Below are 10396 nucleotides of genomic sequence, written 5' to 3' on the forward strand. Positions count from 1 at the left end.
TTTTTTTTTTTTTTTTGGTACCGGGGATCAAACTCGGGTCCTTGTGCTTGCAAGGCAGGCAGCAGAATCACTGAGCTAAATTCCTGGCCCCCGGCTATAATTCTTGATAACATTAACTTTATCACTGGCTTATGTATTTGCTGTCCTATACTTTTTATTATAATAAAAATATATATAATAAAAATATATTACATTTAATATAATGCCTCCTACTTACTAAAAATTTTCACTGTAAACAGAATGCCAGCACCTCACACATCTGGCTGTATTGTGTTTTGTGATTTCTCAGGTTCATGTAAGCATACTCTAGGACAGTGATGGCGAACCCTTTAGAGACTGAGTGCCCAAACTGCAACCTAAAACCCACTTATTTATCATGAATTGCCAGCACTGCAATTAAATCTGAATGCTGACTGGCTAATGAGTTGGGGCTAATGAGTCAAGGCTGGTGTTATCACTGCCTGGCACCACTACTCCTTTCCAAGCCTGTGCACAGGCCCTTTGTGAGCTGTTACCTGATCCTAGGCTGTTGGGATGATGCGAGGGTGACTTAGCTCCCCACAGAGAGGGATCTCTGTGCCTGCTGTAACACACAAGCCATAGGTTTGCCACCAGTGTTCTAGGATGTTTGAAGGACCACACCTGGCTCCATGCAGGCCCTGCTGCTGTTTCTAGGTAGAGGTCCAGGTTCTGTAGATTTAAGCTTTGGAAATGTGGATTAATGAATCATGTATCTTAAATTTTTTACAATGAAAATTTTCAAAAACAGCAGCAGAGAGAGCAGGGTAATCTTCACATTCATGAGTATGAGCTCAGGTCAGTTATATATGCATCTCCTCATAACTGCATGACACTCTATCACCTGAAGCAGATTCTATTATGGGATGCAAATGTGTTCCCCATTTACGGTTCAGTAGAACCTGTCTCTCTCTTATTTTTTCCTCCCCTTTGGTACCAGGGATCAAACTCTGACCCTTGCGCTTCTGAGGTAGGCAGTGGAACCACTGAGCCAAACCCTCGGCCCTGTACAACTTGTCTTTGAAAGGTAAATCTTTAGGGCCGGGGATTTGGCTCAGTAGTTCCACCACCTGCCTTGCAAGCACGAGGGCCCAAGTTCGATACCCGGTATCAAAAAAAAGATAAATCTTTATAATTTAGACCCAGGCTGAGGTAATACTTTATTGGCTTTGGAATCTTTGAGAGGTGTGGACATCATTAGGTTTTTTAGATGTAGTGTAGGGTTCAGGATAATATTCTTAGATTGATTTTCCAGTTAAATGATAGATCGGTAAAAGTATACTTTCTCTGATTGGCCTGCTAAGAACTGTACAGTGCTCCATAATTTCCTTAACCATTTACCAGTGCAATTATTTAAATACATGATAACCAAAAACTGCAATTTTTTCATTAATTTTTATAAAGTAACAAAAAATAAAAAATGATAGTTGTATCAAATTCAGTAAGTTTTTTGTGTTTCGTATACCTTAAAACTGTCAGTACACGACGCAACATTGCAATCTGGATGGTAGTATCCAATCTCTTTCTGAATCTTTTTTGCATTATTGTCCTTCTTTGAGCAACACACTCTACACAGTTGTATTGGCCTTTCCTTTTTTTCTTGAGTGGGTGATATAATTTCAATCAAATGTCTACCCATTAAACATAATTTGAAGACATTAATGATGGATGTCCTGGTTGGCTTTTCACTGTCCCATATTTTTCCATTATTTGGTCTGTTAGACCCAGTCTAAATTATAAGTGACTTTTTGAACCTTCTTGTTCTGAATAAATAACATGGGAGAGTTCACAACTTGACACAGATAATCTCACATACTGGAAGTGGAACTGTGGGACTTAATGTTTGCCTCACTGGATTTTGGACTTGCTGTGGGTCCCGTTCCTTTGAATCCTTCTGTTTGTACCCTTTGGAATGATAATGTCTATCTTGTGCCATTGAATATTGGAAGTGTTTAACTTTCTTTTCCTTTGTACAGGGGCTTGCAGCCAAGAGTTTGCCTTAAATCTCAGAGACTTTGGACTTGGACTTTCCAGCAGTGCTGAAATTATTAGGACTTTGGCAACTCTTAGAGATAGAGTAAATGCTTTTTTGCATAAAGGGCCATACATGAGTCTTGAGGCAGGCAGGGTCAGACTGTTATGGTTTGTGTTTAGGTGTTCCCCCAAAGCCTCATGTGGATCAGATGGGGATTTCTTTTTCAGAAATGCTCCATGTGGGAGGTAGGGTATGTGAACTCTGCTGGGGTTGTTTTCTTGTTTTCACACGGAATTCCTTGTGGCTATTTTACTTATCATTAGACTCTTCAGAGTGTCATCTGGAAGTGGCCCTTAAACATGTCCATCATGGCATTTGGTGTCCGCTGTCTGCTGCTGCCCTGGATGTGTCCTCAGGCTGGGAATGGAGAGTAGTGGCGGCGGGATGTGGGTGGGAGTGCAGCTTGGCCCTCGCCTGTTTGGTAAGGGTCCAGGCTAGGAGCTCAAGTAGGGCTGGCTTTCCAGCCCTGAGCTGTTCTGTGCCCATGACAGCAGGGGAGCCTTGAGCAGTCCAGAGGAAGGTCCTGATGTGAGAGGAGGGTTCCACCACCGTACGGGGTACTCAGGTGCCCATTGCCAGCATCCACTGGGAACCAAAGAAATGCATACCCCTGTCATTGGGTTCTTGGGTGTCTTATATCTAACCATCTTCCTTTTTGAGTGTTTTCGACAGGTTCTCTCTGTAGTTCACGCTGGCCTTCCACTGTAGCTCAGGCTGGCCTCGAAGTCACGGTGGTCCTGCTGCCTCAGCTTCCCAAGTGCTGGGATTAGAGGCTTGTGCCCAGCCTCAACCACAAAGTTTCTGTTCTAGCCAGGTATAGTGGCATACATCTATAATCCCAGCACTTAGGAGGCTGAGGCAGGAGGAACTTGGTGACTTCTAGGCCAGCATGGGGTACATAGACCCTGACCCCCCCAAAAAAAAACCAAAAATAAAAATAAAATTAAATGTCTGTTCTTCTCCCAGAGGCTGACGGACATATTCAGACGCTACGACACAGATCAGGACGGCTGGATCCAGGTGTCTTATGAGCAGTATCTCTCCATGGTCTTCAGCATCGTATAACAAAGGCTTCATGAGCAGCAGTACCATGTATACGAAGACAGAAAATGCCAAATCCCTTACCTGTCGTGGACAGTTAGATGCTGTTCTTCCTCAGGCTCTGTGTGTTGATACACGGGGACCAGCTGTACATATGTGAATAGCTGCCTAGTGCACTTACATTGTCACAGTGGCTGCATTGCTGTCATAACAGACTTAGGGCTGTGGCTCATTGTGCTGTGCATTGAGACGCAGTCATGTCTCAAATTTCTGCTTAGGAAAACGCACCCATGCTTTTCTAGACATCTTCAGTTGTACAGCAGATAAGCTTTTATTAGCCATTAGGATTTTAAAATAATACAGAACTTGCACAGAGGCTTTTCATGTGCCTCACTTTTTTACAAAGATTATTGTGTTCCCTGGAATATGCAACAGGAGCAATAAAGTGGTGGTACAGGCTCGTGCTTGCCTTCAGCTTCTCACAGTATCCCTGCACTCTCCAGCTCAGACGCACCTGCCCCCAGAGGTGTGGGCAAGGCAGCCAGAGGGTAGAAGGTGAGGGCCACTCGTGGGAGCCCCATACCAAGAAGACACAGGTGAAAGTGCGGCTTGTTTAGATGCTGGGAGAGGGGCATGAGGACGTATGGGTTCTGGTAGATGCCAGTGGGAAGAAAGTGGTTTCTGTGGGACCCGTTGGAGCCTCTGCTGGCTGGGGCTGGACCTGGCCTCTAGGGTTTCTCCATGGTGTTTGTGGTTGGCAGATTCATGTGGGGTGGGTGCTGAGGTGCCAGAGTTGTGTTGCAGTGTCACTAACCAAGGGGCCTGTGGGACATCCCTGGGGCTCTCAGGATTTCCCCGTCTCTGCTGGGTCCCTTCTGGACACTGACCATGACCCAGACCAGCAGATAACCCTGGCTCAGTGATGCCTCTGCCGAGGGAAGGCTCACCTCCACTCCCTCCCTGGTCCCCACCCACTCCATGCTGCCAAGAAGCCTGTGGAAGATGCTTTCTCCTCCGGCCACAGGCCTGGTGCCATCTCATCTCCCTGCTGTCACCCGTGCTTGTGTGTACCTGCACCATACACCTAAGCACATGTACAGCAGTCTGAGAATGGAGTACCTCTGTCATACCCTTGTGGCACCACTTGGATTTGTCTGTCCCACACTCCTAAGGATACCTGTGCACATACCTGAGGTGAAATACCTCTATCACATGCCCATATCACATGCCTGAGGGTACCTGTGCACACCTGAGGATGGAGCATCTCTCATCTGTGTCTGTACCACATACCTGAAGGTACCTGCATCACACACCTGAGGTGTAGTACCTGTCACCTATACCATATGCCCAAGGGTACCTGTGCACACACCTGAGGATAATATCATACATCTGTGTGTGTCACATGCCTGAGGTTACCCTTGCTACTTACATGAAGGTGGAGGACCTCTACCACATACCTGTATCTGTACCTCACAGCCCTAAGTACCTGTGCCACATACCTGACTATACAGGACCCATCAGGGTCCAATGCCTGTGAAGAACACCTGAGCTGGGGCTCTTTCAGGAGCCCAGATTCTGACTTGGGGAAGCTGTGTAGAGTGGGCTAGAGTGGCATCTGTGGGGTGGGAATGTGACCACTGTGTTGAGGGCCTGTGAAGGCAGGTGACTTGCTAGGATTGGAGAGTCCATGGTGAGGAGGTGCCCATCTGAAGGAAGCAGTTCCCACCCAGCTGCCCAGCACAAATCCATCTTCAAGCACAGGAGGTCACTGGTGCCTTTCCTGGAGGCCCTTGACCAGAGCCACAGCCACATGGGGGCAGTGTGGACACACCAGCCACTCCAGGAGCCAGGAGGAGGCTGAGGGCTGTTGAAAGTTCAGGGAGGCTTGTGTGTTTTGTGGCTCTTGCTTAGTCATTAGGATGGAGGGAATGAGGGCTAGCAATTGTGTGGACGCATGATCAGAGAGGAGGTGGCTTTAGGGAAGTCAGGCCAGGCCACCTGGCTTCTTGCAGTTGCCCAACCATGTGGCTGGTGTGCCTGGGGGTTGGCACCTCATCTTAGTGCAGAAGTGGAGATGCTCCTTGAGATTGGGTTTTTATCCAAATACTACTTTGGAGTCCACAAGGTAAAATGGGACCATCAAGGCTGTCCTTCCTTGGCCACCACCTTGGTGAGAACTGTGCAGGTACAGGGAGGGAAAGGGGATGGAGCACAGTCACACCTTGGGAGAGGGTGGTGGGCAAGTAGGTGTAGCGCCCACTTTCCCTGCCGTGGGCACACTCCCGAAGATGTGGGTGCTGGAGTCTTCCCACCTTCCTGCCTCCACCCTGGGCTGAGGAGTCTCCCTCTGCCCTGGAAGGTGATGCGCCGAAGAATGCTCCTCCCACACTTGGGGCTTCTGGGCCTCTCCTTAGCACTGAGTGCAGATTTTGCCTGTGTGCATGTTTGGTTATTTGATCCACATCTAACCCCACACGAGAGGCCCCAGAATGTTGCCTGTGGAGCCTTAAGTCAGGAATACAAACCTGGTAGATAAATGTGTGTGTCTAATAAAATATACATAAAATTGCTCATATTTGCCATTTTAAATGCACAACCCAGTGGCATTAACTACATTTTGTTGTGCAGCTGCCACCACTACTCATTGCCAGAACTTTCTCAGCTTCCATTACTGAGTTTGTCTCCATTAAATACCAAATCCCATCCCCTGCCAGTCCCTGAAACTGCCCTCTGCCTTCCATCTCTGTGAATGTGACTGCTGTAGGAACCTCACATAAATGGAATCATATGGCATTTGCCTTCCTGTTTCTGGTTTATTTCAGTGATGTAATGTCCACATTTCTCCCATATTGTTCCATGTGTCAGAGTTTCCTTCCTTTTTAAGGCTGAATAATATTCCATTGTATGGATGGGCCACAGTTTATCTATTCTTCCATTGATGAAAATGGGTCATTTCCACCTTTGTCTCTTGTGAGTACCCTGCTATGCGTGCAGATACACAAATAGCTCTTCAAGACCCTGCTTTCAAATCTTTGGTTATATGCCTAGAAGTAAAACTGCTGGATCATGTGGTAACTTCTGGAGAAACTGCTGAACTGTTTTCCACAGCGTTGTACATTTTCCATTCCCACAAACAGTATCCATGGGCTCCAGTGTCCCCATCCTTGCAAACATTAGGATTTCCTCTGTCTCCTTCTCTCTGGGTGTGCGATAGCATCATTGTGATATTTTTACTTGCACATCACTAATAATTGGCAACTTTTGGCATTTTTTACATGTTTATTAGCCATTTATTTTATGTATCTTTGGAGAAAAGTCTGTTCAAGCTCTTCACCCATTTTTTTTTTGTTTTTTTTGAGACAGGGTCTCACTATGTAATTGAGACTGGCCTGGAACTCACTATGTACCCCAAGCTGGTCTTGAACTCACAGCAATCGTCCTGCCTCAGCCTCCAGAGTGCTGGGATTACAGACGTGTGCCACCACGCCTGGCCTCTTCACCCATTTTTAAATTGAGCCGATTGACTTTTTTATTATGAGTTGCAGGATTTCTATGTATTGTGGATATTAATCCCTTATTGGACATATTTGCAATATTATCTCCCTTTCTGTGAGTTCCCCCACCCCCACCCTATTCACTGTACTGGGCATTGAACCCAAGAACACTCTTTACATTGAGCTAATCCCTCCTCTCTTTTTGAGACAGGACCTTGCTGTCACTATGATGTCCGGGCTGGGCTTGAATTTGCAATTCTGCTTCAACCTCCCAGAGCGCTGGGATTACAGGTGTGCACCACCAGCCCCAGTTTAAGAGTTGCTGTGGGTTGTGTCTGGAACAAAAGTTCCAGGTTTTTACATAGTCAGTTTTGTGTATTTTTTCTTGTTATCTGCTTTTAATGTTACATCCAAGAATTGCCAAATCTAATGTCCTGTTTCCCTGTTTTCCTTCTAAGAATTTTATAGTTTTAGCCCTTATATTTATGTCTTAGTTTTAATTTTCATATATGGTATGAGATGAGGACCCACTTTTCCTCTTTCCTGTATGGATATCCAGCCTTCCCTGCACCATTTGAAGAGATTGTTCTTTCACATTGATTGACCTTGTCAGCTTTGTCAAGAAGTTGGGCGCCAACATTGAATATTTTGGGCTCTCTGTTCAGCTCCACTTCCGTGTATTTGCCTGCTTTATTGACAAGCAGAGGGGTGAGTCATGAGGTCCCAGTTGGGCTGGGACTTTTGGACAAGGGCTTCTTGGATACAAGGAAGGCACCTCCGTGCTGTCCTCTCCCACCAGGTTTTGCCCCAGATCAACCTGCCTGGACCTCACCTGCTTTAAGTTCAAACTACCTGCCAACAAAGTACAGTGGAGATTTTAAAGTGGTGTTTTTCTCCTGAAACCACCTTCAGACAGCACAGGGAAACACAAATGCAAACTTTGAGCAAGCTGGCCTAACCCAGAAGGCAAACCAAGAGGTCCTGGGGAGACTGGTAGCCTCAGGAGAGGGTGGCAAGAGGGAAACTTTCCTGTCCTTCAAGGCCAATTCCTGCCTGCCCCAGGAGGGAGCCAGAGGAGCCTCCCTAGAAAGCAGCCACTCCAGAAGCTCCAGAGATGCCATGTGAGAGCAGAGGGTAGCCCACCTGCCAACAAGCCACACAGCAACAAGGACCTCATTGTAGAAGAAGCAATTCAGAGTCCAAGAGGATGTCTTAAAACCCCTTTAATCTATAATTGGCATCTCAGAGAGACACAAAGATGCTGCATCCATTAACAAAGAAAATAGAATGAGAAGTTGAGAGTGAGACAATGTCCGGAAAGGAAAAGGTTAAGAAAACAAAATTATAAGGAAGACATTTTTAAAGCAAAAAGAGAGAATTTCTCAAACTAAGGGCATTTGGAGAGCACACAGAAGGCCCAGGGCAGTGCCCAGATGATGGCTCCTGAGTCACATGGCAAAAAACAGCCCAGGTCAGAGGATTTCCCCACACCTCTGAAAACAGTGGACATCACAGGAAACCAGGACCAGGACAGCAGTTGTTGCCAGTACCCACAGGGAAGCCAATCTCAGGAAAGCACATCTTCCACCCAGGTCCAGCCGCTGGACTTCTCAGGAATTTTCCTGCTGCTTCTTTACTTAGGAAATCTCTCAAGGGTGTGCTGTCTCAATCAGAGAGGAAGACCCCTTCAGGGGCCAGGGATTTTGCTCAGTGGTGCTGCTGCTTGCCTCACAAGTGTTAAGGATCTGAGTTGGATCCATGGTACCAAAAAACAAAACAAAAACCAAAAACCAACTACAACAAAAACAAACAAAAAGACCTTTCAGGAAACAAAACAGTGGGAGGAGGGTCTTGGGAGAAACATGATCTGACTCTGGACCCTGAATCACTGAAGGGTGCTTAATGAGCTGTGAGAGGTTGTGGGGAGACCTAGCAAATGAGTCATTACTCAGTCTGGGGAGGACAGGAAAGGAAATAAGTCAGTAACATCCTCTGCACACACCCTTCCTTCACCCTCCTCCACCTCTGACTTCCCTGACTTCTGTACCTGCTTTGCTACTCTGGGTTTGGACTGAAGAAGATGTTCCAAATTATTCAGGGCAGGCAGTGGCCTGGGCTAGAAGGTACTTTGATGCTGAAGAGAGTGAAGATGCCTGGTATTCTCAGAGGGGCAGCTGGAAGCTGACTGGAGTAGATTGGGGTCATACATCATGCTAGAGTTGGGGTGATGTCTGACATTTCCACAGTGCTCTGTTCCCACGTACCTGCCCCCAGTAAAGGCTTCTCTCTGGTGGGTGAGATATGGCCTGCTTTGGCTGGGTCAGCCCTCCTCATCAGGGTTGTGTCTAGGCTAGGGTACCAGGTCCCCAGGGCCACAGCCCACAGCTTGGCTCAGCCCACAGGGGAGGAGGCGTTGTGGGGCCATAACAGGTACCACAGTGGGGTCACCAGGACAGCCACTTGACTATGTCCCACCCGGGTTGGGGTCTACAGGGGCCTCGGAACTCTGAGTTGGGGCTGTGGGCTCTGCTGTTCCTCATGGGCATCTCAGCTTCTCTTTCCCTTTTGATCCCTCAGTTTCTCTGGTAAGGAGATTGATGAAGCCTTTTCTTGTTCTTAATAGGGTGGTACTGAGATGCCTCTGAGGTGGGAGGAAGAAACAAATGAGGCCATGAGGAGGATCCCTTTCTGGCTTCTGCATGGTCCCTGCTGTCAAGGTCCTGGGTTCAGAAGGCCTCTGAGCTGCATTTTAGTGACTCTCCCTGGCCAGGGAAGCCACTGGTCTACTTCTGCCGCATCCTCTGAGAGGATGAGGGTTTAGTGACACTGTAGTCTTGCCTGCTGTACTAGGGCTTCCCTAGAAAGAAGCTACCAGGTGGCCCAGACCCCTCTTGAGTTCTCTGTCTGCAGCTCCCAGGGGCGACTGGCCCCTTGGCCGCAGGACCCTGTAGCTGTGCTTGCCTCCTGGCCTGGCTACACCTCACCTGGCAGTCTTTGAGCCTCCTGTAGCACAGGGTGAGCTGGGGATGTAGCTGCCCTTCCTGGTAGGGAGAAGGTTTCAGATGCTGGAGCTGGGCAAATGGGACAGCATCTCAGCGGTGATTGGTGGGACTGCCCAGAAGCTTGGACAAAACGCCTAGCCCCTTCTCTGTCCTCAAGGGACAGATATATCGGTGGCAGAAAACACCACAGCCCAGAGTGGACACTATGCACGAGGGCTGCTCCTTCCAGGATGCTCAGGTGGTTCTGGAGCATCTGCAGATTCTCCACGGATGACCCAGGGGTGTGGATGCACAACCTAGGCCTGAACTCCCTGCAGACCTCTAAGACCATTTCCACCACATCCCACCCCAGTTGTCGACTCTTCCCAGAAGACCACGGGAATACCTGTGCTCTTTGCAAACTGTACAAGAACCATCAGTGAAAAGTGAAAAAAAAAATTAAACTCTACCAGGAACCTCAGAAATATCCAACCAATTTTTTTTTTTCCTCTGCATGGTTTGCTTCACAAAGATTGGCTCAAGATACAACTAAAGATTTGAAAAATACAGCACCACAGCTGCACGTTGTTTCCTGTCAAACACTGACATGAGCCCGTTTGTTCCGCCGGCCTTCAGCAGTCACAAGCATTGCAGAGGGGCAGCCCCTGGCATCACCCATAGGACCGACAAGTAGTGAAGGGAGCACTGGGTAGGTCGCCCAGGCAGGGTGGCCTCTGAGAACAGAACAGCGCCTCTGAGTACAGAGGAAGAGCGCGTCCCTGAGCAGGCAGCAGGCACCAAGGCCCTGAGTTTCAAGCCTGGTGGTG

General features: G+C 47.8%; 1 protein-coding gene across 3 annotated transcripts in view; it reads left to right on the forward strand.

The window, feature by feature from the left end:
• Pdcd6 (programmed cell death 6) overlaps positions 1-3716 on the forward strand; it is an 18156-nt gene extending 14440 nt beyond the window's left edge. The window contains exon 5 of one of the 3 annotated variants that reach the window (XM_010604143.3): positions 3020-3716. In XM_010604143.3, coding sequence (XP_010602445.1) covers positions 3020-3118 — 99 coding nt within the window. In that variant the 3' untranslated portion in view covers positions 3119-3716. The remainder of the gene's footprint in view (positions 1-3019) is intronic. The other 2 variants (XM_010604029.3, XM_010604093.3) reach the window with 2 other exon arrangements.
• The last annotated feature ends 6680 nt before the right edge of the window (positions 3717-10396 follow it).

The sequence above is a fragment of the Fukomys damarensis genome, unplaced genomic scaffold (genome assembly GCF_012274545.1).
Source record: "Fukomys damarensis isolate Sample0158 unplaced genomic scaffold, DMR_v1.0_HiC HiC_scaffold_1, whole genome shotgun sequence".
NCBI lineage: Eukaryota > Metazoa > Chordata > Mammalia > Rodentia > Bathyergidae > Fukomys > Fukomys damarensis.